This window comes from Rhinolophus ferrumequinum, chromosome 25 (assembly GCF_004115265.2).
Source record: "Rhinolophus ferrumequinum isolate MPI-CBG mRhiFer1 chromosome 25, mRhiFer1_v1.p, whole genome shotgun sequence".
Classification (NCBI taxonomy): domain Eukaryota; kingdom Metazoa; phylum Chordata; class Mammalia; order Chiroptera; family Rhinolophidae; genus Rhinolophus; species Rhinolophus ferrumequinum.
In genome coordinates, this window is record NC_046308.1 from 5651250 (window position 1) to 5677560 (window position 26311).

General features: G+C 46.5%; 1 protein-coding gene across 1 annotated transcript in view; it reads left to right on the forward strand.

The window, feature by feature from the left end:
* KDM2B (lysine demethylase 2B) overlaps positions 1–26311 on the forward strand; it is a 109789-nt gene that overhangs the window by 61143 nt on the left and 22335 nt on the right. The window contains 1 exon segment of the mRNA XM_033097500.1: positions 1102–1188. Within this exon segment, the coding sequence (XP_032953391.1) occupies positions 1102–1188 (87 nt within the window).

The following is a 26311-nucleotide window of genomic DNA, read 5'->3' on the forward strand; positions in this document are numbered from 1 at the left end:
TCATCAGGAACTGGCAATTTTAATCAATGTCAGTGATGAAATCTCCCCCAGTGGTGAAATTCTTCCCACTGTCCCCAACTGTTGATAGCCTCTCTCATGTCCCATGTGAAGCCCACACTGGAGTTGAATCATGTCCAATCATGTCCTTTCTGTTGTATTTTCTTTTAAATATGTACATGTTAGAAAAATTGGCACCCTAAGAATTCTTACTTACTTTATTGTAGCTGTTACTACTGTCTGATTGGCCTTTTAAAAATTATTTTCAGTATAGTCAATGGAATTGTAACATCTGTATATGATGTCAGAGGGGTAGTAGATTGGGGGGGGTTATCATTTTGTGAGGGGCGTAAATGTCTAACTATTATGTTGCTTTGTACACCTGAAACAATATCAAAAAAAGAGAGAAAAAAAGTATTTTCTATTAGTAGACTATGTTCTAGAACAGTTTCAGATTTACAGAAAAATTCAGCAGATAGTACGGTTTCCACATACCCTGCACACACCCTGTTTCCCTTATTCTTAACATCTTACATTAATATATTTGTTAACAATCAGCAAACCAATATTGATACGTTATCATTAACTAAAGTCTCTAGTTTGTTCATATGTCCTCAGATTTTACATCATGTCTTACATCTGTTCCAGGATCCCACCTAGGACATCATGTTACATTAGTTGTCATGTCTGCTCAGGCTCCTCTTGGCTGTGACAGTTCTTAGACTTCCCTTGTTTTTATTGACCTTAACAGATGTGAGGAGTACTGTTCAGGCATTTTGTAGAAAGTCCCTGTTTGGGTATTAGTGGGGGTTTTTTGTTGTTGTTTTTTAAAATTATTTACTGGAAGCTTACTATAGGTTAGTCATCATGTGAGGCTTTGGGGACACAGAAGTCAACCAGGACATTTATAGACAGCATTTATAAATCAGTGACACTGATGTGGTTTCTACTGCGTGTGTGGGTGGTGGTGGAGTGGTGGGCAGGCATTGAGTCTGTGGAGAGCCCCTAGGGTTATTTTTTTTGCTGGGTTAGGTCTGGCCTCTAGCCCCCTTCAGAGACCTCCCCCATGCCCTGGGCTAATATGGCTCCTTTGTTTGGCCACAGAGTGTCCTGAAGGAGCACGCGGACGACGACCCCAGTCTGGCCATCACTGGGGTCCCTGTAGTCACTTGGCCAAAGAAGACTCCAAAGGTAAGACTGCAGGTTGCCTGCAGCTGGGAGACTGTTTCCACGGCCTTTCACATCTCCTGTAAGGTGAATGTCGGCACCTCTCTAAGGGGGACTCCTGGGAGAGGGCACCCAGTTAAGATGGTTTTGGTGATTTGTTCATCCAAGTTCTTGGTTTTGTAAAAGCATTCTTTTCCCTCGTCATGGAAACTGCAGGCAGTACCCCGTGGTGGTCACTCAGGAAACTGTGGGGAAGTGATGCCTCACTTTTGTCTTTAGGTGAATTTTCTTCCCCTCCTTCCCTTTCTTTTCTTCCATCTCTGCTTTCTTTACTTTCTTCCATCCTTTTTCCTCCAGCTGCTTCATGGGCTGTTTTATCTTCTTTAGAAAGTAACTTTTTTCTCTTTGTACAATTGATTGATGCTCCCCATAAAAAAGTCTATAAACAAACCGGAAAGGACAACAACACTAGGAAGAGTACTAGTGAGAGCTCTAGAACTTACTGGATTAGCTCGTTTTGCCTAGTCGTCTCCATCCGTTGTCTTAGTTACACTCCACCAACCCTGTGGGGTAGACACTTGTGACTCGTTTTATAGATAAGGACACTGAGCCTCAAAAAGGCAAAGTCGCCTGTTAGGGTTACTGGGAAGAATGTGAAGGACAGTCTGATTGACAGCTGAGACCTAACTTTCAGCCAGTGCCCACGTAAAAGCCCACCGTCCAGAGAAAACCAATAACATTTTGGTGTGTCTCCATCCAAAGGCTGTGTTAGGGTGGGATATCAACCCACTGATCTACCATCAATCAGTCTGTGCTCAGTTTCACCACTTTCTTCCTTTTTTTTTACTGGGTAACTGTGTTTCTCCAGGGCCCATCAGCTCCAAGTCAAGTCGTTGTCCTTCAGTCTAGTTGTGGAGGGCACAGCTCAGCTCCAATTCCAGTCACCGTTTTCAATTTTAGTTGCAGGGGGCACAGCCCACCATCCCATGCAGGAACCGAACCATCAACCTTGTTGTTCAGAGCTCGCACTCTAACCAACTGAGCCATCCGACTGCCCCAACTTCAAGACTTTCTTGAGCAAGAACCTTACCTTCATCCTTTGTAACAGGGATTATACCGTATCTGCTTCGAATGGTTGTTGTGAGGACTAAATGAGATAATGCATGCGAAATCCTTAGGACAAGGATTGACCGATGGTTAGTGCTCTTTAAATGTTAGTTGTAACTTAAGCAGCCTCCTCGTTGATGGCTAATTTCTGATGTTTCCCCCCCGTTATAAAAAAAACCACTGTGACTAGAGCATGCTCTCTGGGGTAAAACAAACAAACAAAAACACTGTGAGGAACATTCTAGATCTGTGCTGTTCAGAATGGTAGCCACTAAGCCCCATGTGTCTATTGAGCACTTGAAATGTGGTGAGCCCAAACTGAGATGTACTGTAAGTGTAAAATACACAGCAGATTCCAAAGACTTATTCCAAAAAAACAATGGTTAAAATACTTCATTATTTTTTATATGATTGCATTTTGAAATTAGGGTTCCAGATTTAAAAAAAAAGATGCCCATTTAAATTTGAATTTCATAAACAACAAATAAAATTTTTAGTATGTTTTACACGGGATATACTTATGCTAAAAAAAGATTATTCGTTGTTTATCTGAAATGTAATTGGGTGTACTGTATTTTTATTTGCTAAATCTAGCAACCCTAGTTGAAACGATAATATTTTGGATACATTGGTTAAACCAAATGGATTATTAATTTTACCTGTTTGGATTCGTTTTGTTTTACCTTTTAAAATGTGGCCACAAAATTTTTTTTTAAATCTGTATGTGGCTCACATGATTTCTGTTGGAAAATGCTGTTCTAGGTTATTCTTTTCACATTTGTTTATCTCCTTAAGGGATATTCTTAAATGTGGAACTGCTGGGGAAAAGGGCACCCGTTACTTACGGGTACTGGGTTCTAATTTCCTTTGAAGCTTAGTGGGAATTTAGGTGACAATAAGAATGGAAAAGGATTCACCTCCCTGTCTTCTGCCTTTAGTTCCCCAATCCATGTGGGGTTTTAAAGTCGGCTTTCCCCTACTTGGGCAATAAATGTAAGTGCCACTTATTAGACCACAAACTGTACTTGCAGATATAGCACCTTGAAACAACCCAGCCAGGCCCCACAGCTGCTCTGAACCTGAAGAGGAAACAGTGGCTTTGCCTCACTGCCTGCTTCCCTCCTAGCTGATGGATTGCTCTAGGGGAGGGATTAGGGTTTGCAGACCCTGGGCTTTTAAAAAAACAAACTCCACTACCCACAGTCATCCCAGTTCATGGAGGGGTCCAAATGAGCCTCTCTGGGGGAAATCACTTCAGGACTACGGATGTGCCCTGTCTTTTCTCCATTCCTCAGGGGCTTTAGGCATTAAGAAAAAAAGAAAACTCAATCCTCTGTCCCCTTCCTCCAAAGGTCTGGAAACAGGAAGCTGGCTTTTGCAGGAGTAGCCTTTACCTAAGATTCCTGTGGCGGTTATAAGCACTGGTCTGCACATGAGTGTGGTACAGGCTGGTATCAACACTGGTGGAGAAACTGGTGCCCTTAGGCTGGTTGGGAAAGACTGAGTGTGACGGAGAAGGAAGAACCTTTGACATTTAGCAATGCTTATGGGGTACCGGTTCTTTTTTTTTTTTTTTTAACACCTATAATAAAACAAATATAATTCACATACCATACTCTTCTCCCAAAGTGTACAATAAGATGTTTTTAGTATATTGAAAATGGTCAGAGTTGTGCAACTGTCATCACAATCTAATTTTAGAACATTTTTGTACCCCCTAAAAGAAACCCCATCGGCAGTCATTCCAGCCTTTCCACAGGTTCCCTTCCTCCAGCCCCTGCCAACCATTAATCTACTTTCTGTCTCTATGGACTTGCCTATTCTGGACATTTCACAGAAATGGAATCCTACAGTATGTAGGCTTCTGTGACTGGCTTCTTTCATGTAGCATATTTTTAAGCTTCATCCAATTTGTAGCACCTGTCAGTGCTTCATTCCTTTATATGGCTGAATAATATTCCACTGGATGGATGGACCACACTCTTGTTTATCCAATCATGTGGTGGTGGGCACTTGAGCTGTTTTTATCTTTTGGCTGTTGCGAATGATGCGGCTATGAACATTTGTGTGCAGGTTTTTATGTGAATGTACGTCTTCACTTCTCGTGGGTAGATGCCGAGGAGTAAAACTGACTGGTCAGATGGTAACTCTGTGTTTAACTTTTTGAGGACCTGCAGACTGTTTTCCGAAGTGGCTGCACCGTTTTCCATTCCCAGCAGCAGTGGTGAGGGTCCCAGTTTCTCCGTATCCTCACCAACACTTACTGTCTGCCGTTTTGATTAGAGCCATGCTAGTGCAGTCTTTTTCTTTTCAATGTAGTTTGTGTTTTCTATCATTTATTTGAATTTTATGAGTGTGCAAGGGCCGCCATAACAAAGTACTACAGACCGTGTGGCTTAAATGACAGATACTAGTTTTCTCACCATTCTGGGGGCCAGAAGTCTGAGATGAAGGCACCACTTGGCAGGATGTATTTCTGCTGAGGACTCTCTGGCTTATGGATGGCCATTGTCTCTGTGTCTTCCCATCGTCTTCCCTTTGAGTGTCTGTGTTCTAATCTCTTCTAATGACACCCATCATAGACTGAATTAGGGCTCCACCCTAACGACCCCATTTTAACTTAGTTACTTCTTTAAAAGCCCATCTCCAAATACCGTCCCATTCTGAGGTCCTGGGGGTTATGAATTTTGGGAGGTCATAATTCAGCCCATAGCATTTATTATAAATTATTTCAGAGCCACAAAAAGATATGAATAATACAGTAATGGCCCCCTACTTAGCTGTAGGAACAAATGATTACCGGTCAGCACAGCCCGAGCCCTCTGGGTGTTTTTCTTCAGTGTGTGCAGTAGTCTCTCCGTGCAGGTTTTACATCTTACTGAATCTTTACAGCAGGGCTAGGAGGCAGATAGTATCCTCGCCATGGTGCAGTGAAAACTGGGGGCTCAGAGAGGTACTCTGGCATGCTCAGGGCCACACAGCTTGTGAAGAGTAAGGCACTCGTCCCCAGATCTGTCCCCTGCTGTGAGGAACTTAGTGAAATGTGGAGGGAAGGGGAGGGGAGGCTCGCTGCTAGGTTTATGCATTTCCTGGCCGGTGGGGTTAAAAAGTTAACTGAACGGAAGAAGTAAGTAAACGACTGAGTGCCTGGGCCGCCTGGGGTCTCTGGGTTCCCAGGTTTGCAGCCGGCTTCCTCCCAATTTGATGCAGGTTGGGTTGAAAGATCAAGGGTGCTCACTGAGGTTGTCAGGATGCGAGGTAGGGAGCGGCATTGGGTCCGGGTCAGATTACTTAACAAGCAATTAATGATAAATGATGATTAGCTAGAAATGCTTTGATCTCCCACCTTGCCTCCTGGAGGACAAGGTCCTTTTCTGGAACTGATTAGGTGCTGTGAGGTCATTTCTGATGTGGTGTCTTTCAAATCAAAGATGCTACTGAATCACCATCCATCACCATTCACCCGATTGGCTGTTTCCACCGGTGGTGATGGAGTTGTTTGATCCAACTACATTCTGGCCGCTTCCTTTTATGACCAGGTGGCGGGATTTGGGCGGGGGGGTGGGGGGGACTGTCTGTGACCTTAGAACTCAGCCGAAGGAATTGAGCTTATTTGAGGCTCGACTTCTGACCTCAGTAGCGAGTTGACCTTCTGCTCACCAGCCAGACACTTCTATTCGGCTAGCTTGCTGGTCATTCACGGAGAAGGAAACTGAGGAAGGAAAGGAGGTCGAGCCACAGCTGCCTGTGGAAAATAAGCTTGTTGAAGCATCCTGCTTCTTAATCCATTATCTCTAGTGACCAAGGCAGGCTGCCACTTGAATTTTAATTACTGGCAATTTTTTTGGAGTGTAGAAGCAGAGAGGCGGGAGTGTGTACGAACAAGTACCCTGACAGGGGACATGGGGACAGCCCTTTTCAGCAGTTACTGAATCAGCTTCCTTATGGGGATGTTACGGGGCCACCCAGGAACCAGAGGAGGAAGCGACACATACACACCTGATGTGTGTGTCACCCTCAGTTCTGCTTTGTTTCTCTTCCCCTCCCTCCCCGGTTGGTCATTTAGATCTGGGAAGTCTGCTAAGTCCATTGTCCCTTGGGAGGGACACACAGCCTTTCCCTGAAGGAGACGCATCAGATTCAGGGAGGGAGGCCCCCATGTACTTCTTGGTCCTACTCTGCTCCCAATTCCTGTCACCGCTGCAGTAACTAAGTTGATGGTGTAGATTTGGGGAGGAGGAGGAGGACGATGATGGCGAGAGTGGCTACCATTTATGTTGCCTAATCAGGGCCAGGCAGTTTCCTAGAAAGGCAGTATGGTCCAATGAGGACTGGTACTCAGGCATCAGCTTTACCTCGGGAACGTGTTTAAAAAAATACAGCTTCCTGGGCCCCACCCTGGACACTGTGACTTGGTGGGTTTGGGGTGGGGCCAGGGAATCTGCACTTTCTAAACACTGAGCCGGTAATTCTCCTGCATGACTAGAGGGAGCTCTGGGGACAGGTGCACCTGGGGATTGAATCCTGGCTTTGCTACTTACTAGCTGTGGGGTTGTAGAGGAGTCTGAGCCTCAGTTTACTCATCTGTAAAAAGGGCTCATAGTGCGTTTTCTTCAAGGCTGTTGTGAGATGCTGTCTGTAAAATACCTCGATAGTAGGCCATCAGTCAGTGATAGCAATTATAAGTTTTCATAATATGGTTTATAAGTCAATGTTGACTCTGAATTGCCTTCCCAGAAGGCTGGTGATTTTCTCAATAGAAATAGAGAACACGGAAGGAAGAGCCGCAGCAGAAGAGGGTGAGTTGTTTAGAGACATTTCCCACCCCTAAGTTATTCTTGGCTGATACAAAATCTTAATCTCCAACAAGGGCCTGAATGGCTAAATTTCCCTAAAGCAGTCATGGGTGGTGCAGAAATGGCTGGTGTTTCCTACAAGGGGGCTGGGTTAAGAAAGTGCTTCTTCTTTATCCCTTTCTCACTCCCCTGAAGGGAGAGGGTCCGGTGAGCTGGGGAGGGTGACTGTCACCTTAGAATGTGACAGCCCCTGGGGGTTTGAGGCAGCTGAGGCCACCAGCTTCGTTGCTGGGCCAGGGTAGGAGGAGAGGGTGTCGAAAGTCACGGATGTCAGGCATGTCCAGTCCTTCGACCCTTCTGTGAGCAGGAAAAGGTGGGAGAGCAGCGTCCGGTGATGGGCACAGGTGATGCTCAACAAGCAGGGAGGGGAATCCAGTGAAAAACAATCTGTGAGACCCTTGTCTGGAATCCCCAGGGTTTTCCTAAGTGACGACTAAATCATTTGTGGACATGGGAGTCCAGCAGGTTCCCACGAGTGCAGCAAAAACCTCTGATGAAAGAATGCCCACAAGAGATGGCTCATTCTGAGCAGAGTTGTAGACAACATCAACAACAGGAAAATCCAGTTGAAAGAACATTGTTGATGGTTCAGGAATACCACCATTTCTTATAAGCTGTGACCCAGGTCTCTGGCAGGTTTACATGAGCTCCGATTCCAAAATTTCTTGGTAGCTGAACCATATGACAAGGATCCCATCAGAGCCCTCTCCCTCCCCCCCTTTAGGACCAAACTGAAGCCAGGAAGTAGAAGTTTCTAGAATCATACCATGTGACATCTAGGCAGGACAGATCAGTAGCTTTGTCGCTGGCTTTTTGTAAGAGGTCCAGCCGTCTTCTCCCTGTGTCTTCACGCTGTCTACCCTCTGTACGTGTCTGTTTCCAATCTCCTCTTTTCGTAAGGACATGAATCACTGGATTAGGGCCCCGATTTTAACATCATCACCTCTGGAAAGACCGTGTGTCTAAATAGTCACCTTCTAATATACGGGGATTAGGACTTCATCATATGAATTTTTGGGAAAATACAGTTCAGCCTATAAACTTGTTATCAAACCTTCAGTGACTCTCCATCTTCCTTAAAACCGCTATCCTGGCCTTGAGTGCCCAAGTCCCCACCTGTAGCCCAGCCTTAGAATCTCAAGATGTCCTCTCGTCCTGTCTGAATTGCAGGGGAACTGAATTATGCTGTGTTTTCTATTTACTTGCTGGCCTTGGCTTCACTGAGCCTGTTCCCCTTTTGGGAATTCCCTTCTTACTTCCCCACGTACAGATTCTCCACCTTTAGGCCAAACCTAATTCCTTCTTCAGCAGGAAGCTTCCTGAGCTGTTTTCTAGTTGTACCCCCAGAGCCCCTCTCCAGGCTTCTCCAGCCGGCTCTGTGGGCTGCACCAAAGGGCTTCCTGGGCTCTCTGGCTTCTGGTTGGGCTCAGTCACTGGGAGGGACCAGTGGGAGATAGGAAGGTGGGAGGAGAGAGGCTGGGGTATTTTTCCCTCCAGCTTTCTCCCCCTGAGATCACTGCAGGTTGGTTGTTTCCTTCCATTGAAGACCACGGCTCCCGTGGCCTTCTCCAACTTTTCTCTATGTTTCTGGTAACCGTTCCCGCCCCTAATCTATGGGCCAAAGGGAGGTAATGGCTTATCATTGTCAGGAGGCTCAGGGTGCATCACCATGCCTTGCTGGTTTCTCTAACCCTACTTACGCTCTGTAAATTGAGCCTCTGTTAAACTCTTCTCCTCGACCAGGTGGGAGGGTGCCGGGGTGCCATCTGTTTCCTGCCAAGATCCTCACTGATCTACTTCCCCAATTTCTCTTTTCACTGGATGTTCACATTCTGCTCTGCACTGTCTTGCATATCTGTCCTAAGCCTCCACTAGCTTATTGAGACTAGGGCTCGTCTTATTTTTTCCTTATCCATTTTTGTATCCTGTCATGTGTGATTGCTCCCAGATAGCATGGGCCCAGGAAATTGTTGAATGAATGAACTTGATAGCAAGATCTTCCCAGAGAGTCTAAAAGATGGAATTAAGTTCAATCAGTTTCAGTCTCTTTGGTCTCTGACCTGCTCTCCTAATGCCTCCGAGTCGTCTCTTTGGTGCGAATAAGGTTCTCTCCTTATTTTAACTTTTGTGTTCCCGTGCCAGCCAACTAACTGTTGAAAGAACTCTAAATAGAAGAGTAACATGGGCTCCTTGGTACTCCCTAGACCGTTTTGTCCCACAAAGTTAGGCATCCCCTTTTATCCCACTGACTTAGAAAGATCTCATCTCACCTGGACTCTTTCAGCCATCATCTATGTCATTGTAGAACCACTTTATTGGAACTTTAAGACAGCGTTCAACTGAAATAACCTGTAATTAAAGTCTGCAGCCCAGGATTTCTTTCTTAGTCGGATAACCTGCTCAGCTGTCTGTGTTAATAATTCCAAAGACAAACTCTTAGAAAGCAATTGCGATGCTGAGAGCCCCTGCCTTCGGTGGAGTAATTAGAAAGCCAGGCAGGCACTGTAAATGATTACTTTCCTTTATCATGGTTATATTTCTGGAACAATGGCGTATCCTTCAGACTTTTTTTTTTTGTCAAATGTCATCGTATATTTCCCATTTTAAGGGGAGACACTTGATCACTGACGCTGGGAGTAAGTTGTCATGTTCTCTCCCTGCTTCTCTATAATTTGGCTTTGTTAGAAAGATGGATGTGTGTGCAACCAAATGCTGTTGTCAGATAATCTGTTCTCCACATTCAGGTGATCTAGAGGAAAAAAGGGCATGCTTAGGTGAAAATGTTTGCATTGTTTAATTTTACTTCATGTGACAGACAAGGTGGGAAGGTATTTTTGGGGACAAAGAAAGTAGGTGGGAAGTGAAAGCGACAGTAAAACCTGCTCTAACCCACTGACCTTCTCCACCAACAAGTGTAGATGACTAAGCAGCAAAGCATTTGCAGGAGTTCAGAGATAATCTCACTTGAAAAAATGATTTTTTTGGGTGGGGGGCTTCCTATTTAGATTCATTTCTCTGTCAGTTAATGTTTAAGAGACAAAATGGCTGGAGAGGACTGGTTGGTTTGACTGTTCCCAGTTGACTGATTCTTCCGGAGAAGGGTGTTGTTTCTTTTATTTCTTTTTATCACTTTTTAATTGTGGGAAAATGTTCATAATGTAAAATTGACTATTTTAACCACTTTTAGGTATACAGTGCAGTGGCATTAAATCCATTCACATTGTTGTACAACCATCACCACCATCCACCTCCAGAACATTTTCGTTTTCCAAAGCTAAAATTTGTCCCCATTAAACACTAACTTCCCAGTCCGCTCCTCTCCTCAGCCCCTGAGCCACCCTTCTATTAGGTTGGTACAAAAGTAATTGCAGTTTCTGCAGTTATTTTTAACCTTTTAAACCACAGTTACTTTTGCACCAACCTAACATTTTGTTTCTATGATTTTTGACTACTCTTAGCAGTACCTTGTATAAGTGAAATCACACAGTATGTCTTTTTTGTAACTGGCTTATTGCACTTATCATAATGTCTTCAAGGTTCATCCATGTTGTAGCATGGGTCAGAATTTCCTTCCTTTTGATAGCTGAATAATATTCCATTGTATGGATATATCACATTTTGTTTATTCATTCTCCTGTTCATGGACGCTTGGGTTGCTTCCTTCTTTGGCTATGGTAAATGATGCTGCAATGAACGTGTGTATAAACATCTTTTCAAGTCCGTCCTTTCATTTCTTTTGGGCATATACCCAGAAATGGGATTGCTGGATCATATGGCTAATTGTATGTTTAATTTTTTGAGGAGCTGCCATACTGTTTTCCACAGCATTAGCACCATTTTACATTCCCACTAACAGTACACAGGGTTCCAATCCTTGCCAGCACTGTTATTATTTTTTTATAATAGCCATCCAAATGGGTGTTATTTCTTTTTAGCTCACTTTAGTTTTTATGCTGAATTATTTAAAAAAAAATATATATATATAGACATCATGATGTTTCACTCCTTAATACTTAGGTTTACATCTCTGAAAAAGAAGAATATTTTCTACATAGCCAAAATAATGTTATTGCAGTTAGCAAAATTTATAATTCCTTAATATCATCTAATGTCTGGTAATACTCAGATTTCCCAAATTATTCTTTATAGCTGCTTTGCGCAAACCCGCATCCAAACCAGGACCACCACACTGAATCTGTTCTTAATTCTCTCTTTTAATTTAGACGTTTCTCAGGACAGTGATTTGTACAGAAGATGGAACCATTTGTCCTGCAGAATATGCCACTTTATGCATGCATCTGATTACTTGCTTGTGGTGTCATTTATCTTTTTCTCTTTTTCTTATACTTTCTGTAAATTAGACATTAGATCTAAAGCAGGGGTGTCCAAACTACCGCCCGTGGGCCAACTGCGGCCTGCGATCCATTTTTAATTGGCTCCGCAGCAAATTCCAAAAATATACCAGAATATGGCCCGCACGTGAAACCTGGTGGTATTGCATTTCTTGGTTTTAACTCTAGGTGGAGCTACTGAGTTGATCAAGGCAGTTTCTCTACAAAACAAAATTAAGAAAAATTTTGCCACAGCGCACTGAAAATGATAACACCAAAGAAACGCAAGATAGCAAGTGACTGTAGAAAATTTCAGACACAGTGGGAAAATGAATACTTCTTTATGGAAGTCAAGGGGAAGTGTGTGTGTTTGATTTGTAATGAGAGTGTCGCAGTGATGAAGGTGTACAATGTAAGACGACACTACGAAACCAAACATCAGACCTACATGTCCTACACTGGTGTGGAACGAGAACAGCAGGTTAAGCAAATGACAACTATCTTGCTAGCTCAACAACAGTATTTTCCCTGTGCCAAAAAAACTCAAGAAAATGGCACAATAGCCAGCTATGAGGTGGCTCAACTCATTGCCCAGCATGGGAAGGCTTTTTCAGATGGTGAATTTATAAAACAGTGCCTTACTAAAGTCGCAGGAATAATGTGCCCAGAAAAAAGTCAAGAATTTGACAGCGTTAGCCTATCAAGAAACACAGTTGTGCGGTGAATCGAAGACTTGTCAGCCAACATAAAACATTAACTGTCAGACAAAACGTGTGCTTTTGATTTCTGCTCCGTTGCATGTGATGAGAGCACAGACGCCACAGATACCGCACAGTTACTAATTTTTTTGCGGGGAGTTGACAATAACTTTTGCGTTACAGAGGAGCTGCTTGATCTCAGCAGTCTAAATACCACAACAACGGGGAAAGACAGTTTTGAAGCTGTGTCAAATGCAATTGACAAGATAGGACTTAAATGGGACAAGTTGTGTGGAGTTACAATGGATGGAGCTCCAGCTATGACAGGCGAGCGCAAAGGAATGGCCTCTGTGGTGTGCGCCGAGGTGCAGGAGAGCGGAGGTGGGGCAGGTAGCATGCGCTGTATCTATCACCCACCAAGCAGCACTCTGCGCCACGACAGTACAGCTCAGCGACGTGATGAACACTGTTGTGGAAACGGTAAACAGAATTCGAGTACGAGCACTCTACCACAGGGAATTTCAAACTTTCTTACCTGACGTTGATGCTGAATATGGGGATCTGCTCTACCATTCAGAAGTGCACTGGCTAAGTCGCGGCTCCATGCTTTGGCGGTTTTATTCTCTGAGATCAGAGATCGACCAGTTTTTGAAAGAAAAGGACCGACCTCTTCACGAGCTGAGTGACCCTCGATGGTTGGTAGATCTGGCGTTTTCAGTTGATCTCACTGAACACCTCAACACACTCAACAAAAACCTACAAGGCTAAGACCAACTCGTACCGCAGCTTCACGCACACATGAAAGCGTTCTGTGTGAAGCCCCGACTGTTTGAGGCCCAGTTGCGCGCCTTCAGTGTCGCGCACTTCCCCACACTGTCCGAAATCAGATCTGCGTTTCCAAAGGCCGATCTCTCTGATAAAAACGGGAAATATGTGTCTGTGATCACATCTCTCATGACAGAATTTTCTCTGCGCTTTCAAGATTTTTCTACCATTGAGAACAATATCAAGCTGTTCGCGACTCCCTTCACGATAAATGCAGAAGAAGTGGATGAGAGTCTGCAATTAGAACTTATAGAAATGCAGTGTGATGATTCTTTGAAGAATCAACATCAGCTTCTCTCCTTACCTGACTTCTACCGGAGCTTGGAAGAAGCCAAGTTTCCTCTGATGAGACACCACGCAAAAAGAATGATGAGTCTGTTTGGCTCAACGTACATACGTGAACAAACAGTGTCTCTGATGAGGCTGAACAAAAGCAGATTGAGAACCAAAATGACCAACGACCATCTCTGTGACGTCCTTCGCATCTCAACCAAAAAACTGACTCCGGACCTGCCAGCAATCCTGCCGGCCAAAGCGCAACTTCATTTTTCCCACTGAGCGCAACTGAGTTCTCCTGAGTTCAAAATATATTACACGTTCCATGTGTTATTAAGCCCTATTACTTAATAAATGTAATCATTTTATGTTGATAGCATTTTGAAAACAAATATTAGTTGATCTGTTTACAATCCAAACTTATTTGCATAACAAGCTTGAAATATAGTATATAATTTATTTTATATCCCCACCCCCTCCAGGTCAAGAAGGACCACCATCCAGAAGCAATCAGAGGCAGCTGTTTTGAGAATGAACTGCCAACCTTTTTTGTTCTAAAAAAAAATCCCATTCATGAAAAGCAGTGTTGTAGCCGATTGATTTAGTTTAGTTGAATAAACCAGGTGAGGCAATACATACTTCACCTCGAGTGAGTGGCCCGGCTGTTTGTGTATTTTACCGCATATGGCACTTGGTGAAAAACGTTTGGACACCCCTGGTCTAAAGGTTTGGTTAGATTAAAGCTAAATATCACAGTTACTGGATTAGAGTGGTGGTGGTGGTCTGATTCCCTTATGTTGGTCGCTCTTTTCTCTGAAGAACAATCTGGAAGGGGATGCGTTTGTCCCCCTGCTTCCCTTTACCATTCACTGACAGTTTCAACACTCGTTGATCATTCTTTCCTGTATCAGTAGTTTTATCAGGAGATGCTGAATGAAGCTTTGAGGCGTATCATCCCGCCCCTATGAATTGGCTGCCTTTCTTGCCCAGAGCTGCCCTTAAATACCGTTCCTCCTGAAAAGGTAGCATGCACGCTAATTCTTTCCCTTTACAGACCCTTTTTCAAAGTAAGGAGTCAGTTTAATGGCAGCTTCAAATGGTGACAGATGAGTTTTGTCAGGCTTTTTCTATTTTGAGTGTCATGATAAACTCATGGATTTTCATAGATCCAGGGGGATTTTAAAGGAAAATTGGCCTGCTGGAGATGAGCCACTTTGAAAGAAAAGCAAGACTAAATCAAGAGAGGCCCCTGGCAGGAGAGAGAGAGAGAGAGAGAGAGACAGAGAGAGACAGAGAGAGAGAGAGAGAGAGAGAGAGAGAGAGAGAGAGAGAGAGAGAGATGCAAACTATTCCCCTTGCCACTCCAACCTGCACAAATGTGCATTTGTCAGGCCTGCATCCTTGTGAAAGTGAAAGGCGTTAAAGTTTGTCAGAGCCTATCAGCCCCCACAGTGACTGTTAGCAGCCCATTGAAGAGGTGGTTCAATTATCTGTTTGGTTTGGTTAGTTTCAACATGCCCCAGGGTTTAGGGCAAACATTCCCAACAGGTTACCCTCTAGGGATAGGAACGAACTAAGATCACCATTAAGTGATGGCTGATATACTGGGGTTGCCAAAAAAAATGTATACAGGTGGACACTTTGGTCCTCGTTGCTCAAGCAGTAGTTCGCCGTCATCAGAAGTGTCTGGACGCCAATGGTAACCACTTTGAGCACCTCTTGTAATTGCAGAAGTCAAACGGGACTTGTATTCATCTTTTGTTATCGGTATATATTGAGTATTACAATTTTAATACAGTTTTCCTTTCTTAAAATGTGTGTAAATGTTTTTTTGGCACCACACACACACACACACACACACACACACACACACGTTTTTATTTAGGTAAAATTCATCTACCATAAAATTAATCATTTTAAGTGTGCAATTCGGTGGCATTTAGTACATTCATGATGTGCAACCATCACTTCTATTTAAATTCCAAGATATTTTTGTCACTCCAAAAAGAAACCTTGTCCCCTGTAGCAGTCACTCCCCACTCCCCCCTGGCACCCACTAACCTGCTTTCTGTCTCTATGTCTCTATGCATTTACCTATTCTGGACATTTTCTATAAATGAAATCATATAATATGTGGCCTTTTGTGACTGGCTTCCTGTACTCAGCATCATGTTTTCAAGGTTTTTCTACATTGTAGCGTGTGTCACATCCCTTTTTATGGCTGAGTAAGATTCCTTTGTATGGATGGGCCCCATTATTATATCTATTCATCACTGGATAGAATTGGGGTTGTCTCCACATTTTGGTCGTTGTGAGCAGAGAGAGCTGCTGTCAACAACGAACATACTTTTATTCCTTTACCGTCTTCCTCCTCATCATCCCATGTTGACTAATCTTTGTATTTGGTCTTTTCTTTTGAGTCTACGATCCACAACCAGCACTTTACATCCTGTTTCTCCAGAGTTTGTCTTTGGAGGATGGTGGGATTGACAACGTGATAGGTATTCCGTGATAGGTGATCCGGTACCAGGAAACCCAGGAGGAGATCTGGCCTTGCTACGAGGAGTATTTTTAAATTCCAAAAGTCTTGGTTATAGGCTGGAATTATGTTGGTATTTCATGTATTTTTAGTCCCTTATACTTTCCGGAGCCGGTGTGTTAGGGGGTGTTTGTAAAGTGAAACCATTTGTCTCGTCCAAATTGTCTGAGCACTCAGCCTTAGCCTGGATTTTTTTTTAGGGAGATAAATAAAGAAGGGAAGTAACTTTCTAAGGTCAGCGAATGAACTGGAAATGGGGGGGGGTGGTGGGAAAACATTTCTCGGAATCAGTGCCATTCACCTGTTAAACTAGTTAATTTTAAAAAAAATATCCTATACACCACCACAAATCTTCCAGTGAATACCGTGTTTCCCCAAAAATAAGACCTAACCAGAAAATAAGCCCTAGCATGATTTTCCTCAATGACATCCCCTGAACATATAAGCCCTAATGAGTCTTTTGGAGCAAACCTTAACATAAGACCCGGTCTAAATTTTGGGGAAACAAGGTGTTTACTGGTTGATTTTGGTAATGTAAGGAGACATTATTAGGAGAAGAACCCCATTTAACAGAAAGGACCCCTATGACCAGTATTCGTGGTTTTTAAATGCTGGTGGAATGCCTTTCCGGGGGAAAATAAAAAGCAGTTAAATTACATTAGTAATCAAATAACAAAAGCAATTAAATAATTAGTAATTAACAAAAATCACTGCAGCCCTTTGTCTGTCATAAAGTCACTCTTTGAACCATGGTTTTATCAGGCAATCCTGGAATCAGTCCTAAGTTGCTATGTGACACTGCAAAAATTCCTCTTACTTACATTTTATTAGAAAAATAATTCTCCAAAAGATCTCCTTTTGCTAAGGGAGAAAAAACCTATTGAAGAACAGAGAGACAAATGGTAAAATAATAGTAAACTAACTGAAGCATGCATTCTCTATTGCTTGTTAAGCATAAATTATTACTGGCATTAGGAAGCAACCCTTTGCATGCCTGCTCTGTCATTTCTGTTCCCTTCTTAGGGGCACGTTGACAAAAGGTGTCCCTTGGTTCAGGAGCGTACCGGCCAGTTACTGGTCTGGTCACAGAGAATCCATTCTCTTTTCCTACCCTGATCCTCTGGAAGACAATGTTCCCAGGCTGTAGCCATGCCCTTTGTGACAGGGGCACCAGGAAAGGGGCCACATTCAGGAGAAACTCTCAGTCTAGGGAAAGAGTCTAGGGGCCACTTGCCCAGTCTGCCCTTTTCCCTTCCTGTCTCCGGAATTGGGGATGGAGAGAGAGGATGGCTTCCCTTGTCCTTTTACCTTCCTGTCCCCACCCTGGGACAACCTGCAGCACCCTTAGGTGGGTAAGTCTGGGCAACATCTCTCGGCAGAAAGGGGTCGGTCTTTCCTGGTGTCTCATGATCTGATAGGCAGACCAGAAAATTGGATGACACTCGGAGAAGGCAGGGAAGTGGGTGATGACTGACGGAGGCGGACTTGGCTTCCACCGGTTTCTATTTCCTCACCACTCGGTGAAAATTCTGGATCCTCCTGGCTCAGGGCAAGTGCCAACTGCCCGGTGGCATCAGCTTTGGGGAGCACTTTCTAAGAAAGGAAGCCTAGGCGAAGCGGAGCTGGGAGAGAGTTCAGTTCTTCAGGTCACTCAAAGATGATGACGAGAGGGAGAAAGGACGAGCCTAAGGCACGATGTAAATGCTAAAATTTAAGGTGGCAATTCCATTGGGCGCGGGCTGGTGTGATGCATTTGATATACAGTCCAGCACACTATTAATACAAAACAAATGTTGGATGATTGTACCAGTTAGCTAAAGGAAACTTGACAGAGGAAAGGAGAGGAGTGGGAAACTCCTCGCAAATGTCAGAAGAGGAATTTTTTAGAGGTGTTAGGATAGTGGCCGGCCCGAGCTGCCTTCTTAGCCTTTAGAGAGAACACACAACATCCTCATGTCTTAGTTCTGCCTTCCTTCTTCCAGACGTGCTCCATCCCTCCGCAGCCCCCGACAGAGCATTCAGGCAGCAGTTTGGTTACCAAAACCCTACCTACGTACCTGTCCTGAAATTGGATTTCAACAGAGAATACAGAATGTGCAAAATTTAGTAAGGGACGGGTCATCTAAGTTGACGTTGTTCATTTGGATTATTGCATCTGCTCGTTTGGCATCCTCCTGTCTTGTTTCTGGTGTCAGGCATCAGAGTGGTATGATTGACAGTCCAGGCTCCAGCCTCCAACTGCCCGAGGGTTCAAATCTAGGTCCTTTCATTTCCTAGCAGCAATGTGCCTCAGTTTCCTCATCTGTAAAATAGACGAACAATGCTACATACGTGATGGGGCTGTTTAAGGAATAAATGAGATAATGACTACAGCACACTTAGCACTGGTCTAGCCCTTCAACCATGCTTTTTCGTAAATCTTAGCTGCTGTTAAATTGTCTGGATTCCCAGGGGATCTCTGGATGGTGTTGGGAAGGGCCGTGGGCTGGAGAACTCTTTCCTAGTTTTCTTTGGGCCTCCATTTCCTCACCTGTGAAGTAAGGGGATCTGGCAAGGCCCCTGCTAGCTCTGAAATGATATGACGGAAGGAAGTTTGTGTTAGCTACAGCTTCTGTTTATCAACACTTTCCCGTTCTCTTCTTTGAGCCATAATTGAGAACTAACTGTCTTTTTACTTTCTTAAATACAGAAGTGAGCTTTTGTGAGTTTGCAAAAGAAATCAGCCCAAAGGCAAGTTTAAATAAGCTTGCACTCCTGGTACGTAATGAAAGAGACCTTCAAAAGTCCTTTTCCCTTACTTGTCTCTTGATGCTATGTTATTTGGGTATCTCTGTACCCTTACAGTTTTGACCAGTTACAATGAAGTGAGAGCATGATTAGCTTTTTATCAGTCTCTCCCTGTCCATTAAGGGGCTTCCTACTGGGTAGTATCCCCTAAGATGTCCTGAGATTAAGACTTCAGTCCAGACAAGATAGCTTTTGCAAAGCTGAGTCCTTTGGGGATGAAATGTATGGGGGGTATTCTTTTGCTTGTTTTTGTTGTTAACCCTGAGTGGATTGTGAAAAATTTAAGAAACTCAGAACAGATATGTTTCAGTAAAGAGTAAGTCTGCTGAGGTTTTTTCCCCCCATAGTGTCAGTGGCTGTGTACATTTCAGACAGACTTTAAAATTCACTCAGTAAAACTGACATCCCTGTTTATTCACTCCTGTGGGGACTCCCTGCTAGAAGCCTCCTGAGTTTTATTTACAAGTTCTCTGCCACACTTTCTGCCTTCCTTGAAAGCCCAGGCCATGACCTGCCTGTGGGTCCCTTCTGTTCTCACAGTGGATTTTGGAGCTAGTGGTCTGAGCATGAATAATGGTTGGACAACATTGCAGAGTTGATCACCAGATTTCACAGCGAATAGGCTTTTTCTTGGGAAAGCCTCTGATTTCTTTATGGAAGATCACCCATCCCTCTGTTAGGTAAACCTTCCCATGTTACAGATGAGTCTGAGCAGGTACAGGTATTCATGTTTAGTGTTGCCTCCAACGTTTCTAGTTAGATGATAAGCATGCCAGCTGCTCGGCTAAGTCGTCCTGCTCCTTAGCTTTGCCATCAGCTGTGGTTTTGACGTTTATAACAGACAGCATTGATCACTTTAGCTAACGGTCGGAGCTCCTCCTCCAAAGTTAAGGACTGCTGGCATAAGTGCTCCAAAGACATTAAAAAAAAAATCTCAATCTGGGTTTACAGTAACAATTTTCTGCAGAAGTGGACTGCTTTTGGAGTAAGCACTAGGAACCTTTACAGTTTAAGAATGTAGAAACCCAGTCCTTCTAGGCCAGCCTCTGGGGTTGCCAGTGTCCTAGGAGAACTGGGCTCTGGCCTGCAGCCCCCTCAACCTTTCCAGTTAGACTCCTGGGCACCGCGGGAAGGAGGGATTCCCGTCCAGGAGGGTGGGGCACCCACCTGGGGGGAGAGTACATTCAGGGCTTCTCTGTAGCAGCCTCCAAGCCAGCTCGATCTGAACTCCCATCTGCACTACCCCACTTTTTACGCTAATTCCCTCTCGACCTGGAAAGGCAAATCTGAGGACAGAGAGGGCAGCGACCGTGGATCGGCCCAACCCAACTGTCCGAGTCTGGGAAAACTGGGCCCCCAGACTCTATTTAGGCCAGCGGGCCTGTAAGCTCCGGATACGGGACTCCGGGTTCGCGGACATTAGGTCCTGGTCCCAGAGCTTGTGCAAATCCGGGAGCCAGAGTGCCAGCCATTGGGGACACAGGGACCCGTGCCTGGCGTCGCGTTCAGGGCCGCCCCCCGTGGCCCGTGCTCCCCGGGTCTCCCGCGAGACGCCCCGCAGGACACAAAAGACCCCACCCCAGGTCGGGCGTACATTTCCTGTTAGATTGGCGGTGGCGTGCAGCCACCCATGTGCATCCCGCGGCGCGCGGGCCGGGCGGGGCACGGGGCACGCCCCCACGCAGCCCCAGTCCCCGCGCGCCAGCCGCGAGGGGCCGCCCTCGGCGGGTCCGCCCCTGTGTCACCGCAGGCCGGGCTCCCTTTGTGTGCGGCCCGAGCGCCGCGGCCGCGCCATTGGCCCGCCGGCCCGGGGGGCCAGCCCCTTCCTGGCTCGCCTCATGCATATGCATGAACGCCCCGGCCCTCCCCCCGCCGGCCCCTCCCCGCCCCCTCCCGCGCGGGCGGGCGAGGCGCGCGGCGCGGCTCCCTCCTCGCGGCAGCGGGAGCCGGAGCCCGAGCCCGAGCCCGAGCCCGAGCCAGGGCGAGCCGAGCCTGCTCCGGGCGGGCGGCGGCGGCGGCGGCGCTCCAGCCATGTCAGCGCGCGCGAGCCTGGGCCCACCATGAGCCATGGCCATGTCCGTGAGCGCCGAGGACGACGACTATGAATCGGAGCCGGACCAGGTCGGGGGCCCGGGGTGGGGCTGAGGGAGGGACGCGCCACCCGACCTCCCGACCGACCGACTGACGCGCCCAGGGCGGTCGCGACGTCGCTCCGCCGCGATGAGGAGAAAGTTTTGCAGCCGCCGCCGGCGGGGCCGCCAGGGCCGGGCCCGAGCGGGGCGTGGAGGAGCGCGGCAGGCCGGCGGGCGCCGTGGGCCCCGCAGCTGGCCGGGGCAGGGGGCGTGTGCGAGCGGCTGTGCGTGAGGGTGGCCGGCGGTGCCGCGGGGACAATGTGGGCCTCGCCGTCGGGCCGGCCCTGCCTGTCCCGGGCGCGGGCCAGGGCCCGCGGGCAAGTTGCGGCAGGGGCGCGCCTCACCCTCCCCTCGCGCCCTCGCCCGCGGCCCACGCGCGTGACGGCTGCCGCGGGCTCACCCGGACCTGCGGGCGCCGGCGCCTCCTTCCTTTTCGTTTGCAAAGTTGCACCGGGACGCTCGGCCTCTGGGCTGAAGGACGCTGCGGCCGGGAGGGTGGGCGGCCCGGGGCCCGTGGGCCCGACGGCCCGAGCTTTTGTCTGGGTGCCGCGCGCCCGCCGTGGGCTGACGGAGACAGGAAGGGGTGCGAGCCTTGGCCGGCGCGGGGAATCCGGAACCCGGCGAGTGCGCTCCGCGGCGGCGGCGGCAGCGGCGGCGGGAGGAAGCCGTGACCCCAGATGGCAGTATTTGGCCTGGGTTGGGTTTAGAGGGGAAAACAACCTCTCTTGGGACCAGGGGGGGAGAAATCTTTGTATAAAACAAAGCCCTGGGTGTGTTTACGGTGTGAATTTACTACGGGAAGATTCGTGTGTAGGAAGCAGGAGAAGAAAGTGGAGGTTTTAGGAAGTATAATCTGCACAGTATTTGAAACAGGACACAGGCGACGTCGACTCGTCCACGGAATTAAGCGTTGGATGGTTGAGTTGTCATGTGGGCGTGGGACGAGGTGAATACGATGCTTGCTTATAATCCTGGGAGCATTTCCTCCGTGGGATTAAGGTGTTTGGAGAGTTCAGGCCTAGATGTAGGAACGTTTTTTCTTTCCATTAGGCGTGATTGAGGAAGTGCTGTATATGCTACACTTCAGTCATTTCACACAAGTTATTAAGTGGTTTATGTAACAGAGATGAAGTTAAATTGTATTGTTTTCTCAGTTTCACTGGACATCTTCCAGGCACGTGTACTTTAGGAGATATTCCTGAATCGCACTGGTTTTATGGATTGGATTAACCCAGAGACAACCCAAGCCGTTCGGGGGCTTGGAACTTTATCAAGTCTGGGGCACAGCCTGCAATGAATGGTTCTCTAATCTTGCCACTTGGTTCACACTTCGGCTCTTGGTTTGGAAGTTTCAGTTCATTTTGGGTCTACCTTCTCCCTGCCCACAGTTTATCATTTCTGTGGCATCGGGTTATTCATAAGGCACTTGCAAGACTCTTCTTCAGGATTGACTGCACTTTGGTGTTTCAGGATTGAGGTTTCTGGAACCTATTTTGTTTTGTTTGTTGTTTTTAATTTGGCCACACCCCAGGGCCTATGGTAGATACAATCTTTGACACTATAAGATGAGACTTAGTATGTCTCTGGGCTTAAACACACGTTTTCAAGTCCTGCTACTGCTGAGAGAGAGAGGTCGACCTCATCAAGAGGACCTGTGTTCCGGGAGCCAGATTTTGTTGCCCTCCTCCTCACTTCAGTTTGGCCGGGTTGTGGCACTTGGACTTGGTAGCAACACTGCTTGAAAGTCGCCTTGTTCACATTAAGATGATGTTTTCCACTCAGGTGCATTGAGATGACCTCTAAGCCAGGTCAACGGGCAGCAGGTTTTTCCCACAGTCTCAACAGAGAAGATAGTGTCCGCTAAGGAAACCTGCACAGGGGACACTCCAGGCTGTGTCTCACTGCAGCTAGCCTCCCTCCCCCCTTTCCTGACCAGTTTCCTTAGCCCGGGATTGCCCGAAGAAGAGTGGCTTCCTCCAGTCCCCTTAAAGGCAGTTGTGTATTCCACACGAGACGAGACACAGTCTCTGGAGTCTCCAGTTCGCAGGCTCTAGACCCCGCTCTTCTTTAAGTCTCCTTCCAGTAGGGCTCGGGGGCGTGAGTCGCCTGCTTCCACCGACGCGGCGTGGCACGGAAGGAGAGGCCCTTCCTGAGGTGTGAGTGTGGGCGTGCAGGTGTACACCCACCTGCTGCATGAGAGGACCCAGGGGAGGCCCTGTTGGGAGTTCCTGTAGCCTTGGCCTTCCCTGCAGCTGTGCCTGTAACCCCCTCTCCCCCCACCCCTCATCAGAATTTTGCCTGCTGCTCCGTAAGTGCACTTCTCTCGTCCCCACCCGAGGCTGGGGTCCAGACCTGGGCCACATCAGGCTTCCTTAGGCCTGTTTAGCTGGGCCGGCCTGTCTGCCCCATGCTTTCCCTCAGCAGCCTGGGTTTGCCCTTCTCCCGATGTCGGGCCTGTGGGACCAGAGTGAAGGGTGGGTGGGAGGAGACCCCTTCCGTGCGCTTTGCCATGCTCATCTTGGCTGGGCCTTCTCTGAACATCGACTTCATTTGCTTTCTCACTGCAGAATGTGCCTGAAAACTCTTCAGCTCTGCTTTTCAGTTTGAGGAGATGCCCCTTAAAGAGGGGCTTGTTAGTGAGAAGAATTCTTGTTACATCTTGTTTATTTTTAACCCCTGAAGTGAAAATAGCTTTATTCTTTTTTTCTTTAAAAATGATTATTGCATATTGAGAATCGTAAAATGATAATTAGGAAATTATCAAGAAGAAAATCTTTCAAAAATTCATGCAGCCCTAACCACTGTGTTAAGTCATTATAGCTTCTTAAATAGTGACATTTAAGGACATGGGTCCCTGAACCTTCCTGGAATTACACGCAAAAGTTTTGTGACTTTGTACCTATGCGTTTTCCTGGAGAAAAGGTCCTTAGCTTTCCTCAGACTCTCCAGAGGTCCTCCCATCCCCTGGGTTTCCGGTAGCTCTTGTGTTTTTATTCTCTGGCTCCTTACCCTCAGCATATAAACAAACTGAAGCCCTCCCTGGGGTCTACAGGTGTGTGTTAACCCCCCACCCCTCCACGCAGTGCTGCTGAAATCCCGCTTTTCCTGGGATATCCATTATGCTTGAAGATTTGGGAACATATGTCACGTTGAAATAAATCTCTTATTGCAGTAGAATGCAACATTAGCATGACAAAGGACTCCCCTGACGTTTTGGGGGGCACCCCCTTGTGGGGCTAAGTGTCAGTGTGCTACTGTTAGGGGTAGTTTGGTGGGAAACATGGAACTATCTGAATTGTGAAAAAATCCCCCCACGTTTTACTGTTTTTCTCACTGACTCCGGTTGACAGATGAAACTCGAGCCTGCTCCCTTCTGTGATGCCACACCTCCTGCTGCTTTTCCTGCCATTCTGGCCATTCCTCAGCAGGTTTCTCTTTGTCACCTGGCCTTAGATGTTTTTAGTCTTGAAGGTAATTGTCCAGGACCCTCTTTTGACTCTGCCGGTTCTCCTTGGACACCCTCAGGGACTTAACTAGTTTAACAGTATGTGATGCCGATTCTCAGCTGTATATGTACACATATATCAGCTCTCTCCCTCCTGCCTGCTGGCCGCCTTCCTTGGCTGTCCCATGGGTCCCTCAGATTCCACGTGTCATTCCACGAGGACTCATTGTTCTCTCTCCAGCCCTCAACTCTTGTTCTCCTGTTGGCCAATCCAGAAATCTCCAAGTTTTCCCGGACTCTTCCTGCTTGCAGACCCATTGTTCACTCAGCCTCCGGGTCTTCTAACCCTGGGTCTGCTTCTAAAGCATCTCCTGAGTTACCGCTCCTCTCCTCCCGGCCGTGCCTCTCTTCATGCCTTCATAATCGTCAGCCGGGACGACTGTCCTCCTGCCTGTCATCTTGCCCACCGCCCAAGGAATATCCATTCCCCACATTGTTGCCAGAATACAGTCATGTTGCTCCTGCATGTAAGGTCCTTGAACTATTCTTACGGGGCCACCATTTCTCTCATGTAGCATCCAAAGCCCTAGGGACCACCTTCCTGCCACCGCAGGACTCTGTCCCAGCAGCCATAATCAAGCTATTCCTTGAATGTGTGGCGTTGTTTCATGTCTCTATCTTACTCTGCCTCTGCCTAGAATATCCACTCCCTAACCCCACCCCTACCCCTGGCCTGCAGAGTGCTAGCTCCCCTCTAAGACGCGCCGTAGTCACCACTTCCTGTGACTGTGACACTTTTCTCTACCAGTAAGATGAGGCATTTCTCTGGGTTAGCCTCCCAGGGTCCAGGCTTTAGAGCCACCGTCTGGGTTCATTCAGACCTTGGCTTCTCATTTATTGACACTATGACACTGGGTAGGTTACTTAACTGCGCTGTGCCTCGGTTTCCTCATTTCTAAATGGAGATAATAATCTCCACGTCACTGATCATTGATACAAATGTTGAACAGAGTCCTACTTGGATAAATGTTAGCTTTGGCTATTCTCGTCATCGTGTTGCACCGTGTTCATGTGGTTCCGTGGCTTTCTCCCCACGGCTGGAGTGCCTTTGTCAGGGAACCCCTCTTAGTCATCTGTGTTGTCCCAGCACCTGGCCCTGCCTCCGGCACGTAATCCACAGCCAGAAAACGGGTGGGTGGGTGGGAGAATGTGTGAGTGAGGGGGTTAATGAATGAGTCTCCGGGGCACATCACACACTCTGGTGGCTACAGTGCTTATTGTGCATTCGTACGTCTGTTTTGGAGAAATACCTGTTTAAATCCTTTGCCCATTTTAAAATGGGATTTTTTTTTTTTTGAGATGTTAGAGTTCTTTATATATTCTGGATACTAGCTCCTTACAAGATGTATGATTTGCAAGTGTTTTCCCCCATTCTGTGGTCTTTTTCACTTGATAGTGCTGTTTTAAGCACAAAAGTTTTACATTTTGAGGCCCAGTTTATCTTTTTTCTTTTATCCCCTATGCTTTTGGTGTCATATCCAAGAAACCCTTGCCTAGTCTAAGGTCATGAAGATTTACCCTTAGGCTTTCTTCTTCTAATACTTTTATAGTTTTAGCTCTTGCACTTAGGTCTTCAATCCAATTTTGAGTTGTTTTTGCATATAATATGAAGTAGGGGCCCAACGTTATTCTTTTGCATGTGGATATCCACTTATCCCCACACCGTTTTCTGGAAAGACAATTCTCCTCTCATCCCCCTCCCCTTCCCCCCCCCCCCCCCGCCAAATTGTCTTGACACTCTCTTCTAAATCAGTTGGTCACAAATATTGTGAGGGTTTATTCCCCGTCAGTTCCATTCCATTGGTCTAAATGTTTGTCCTTATGCCAGTACCACAGTTTTGTTTCCTGTAGCTTCATAAAAAGTTTTGAAATCAGGAAGTATGAGTGCCCCAACTTTTCATTTTCAAGATTGTTTTGGCTGTTCCAGGTCCCTTGCATTCTCATGTGAATTTTAGGATCAGTTGTCACTTTCTGCAGAAAATCCAGCTGGGATTTTGACTGCATTGAATCTACAGATCACTTTGGGGAGTGCTGCCATCTTAACTGTTGTCTTTCAATCCGTGAATGTGGATGTCTCTTCAGTATTTTGGG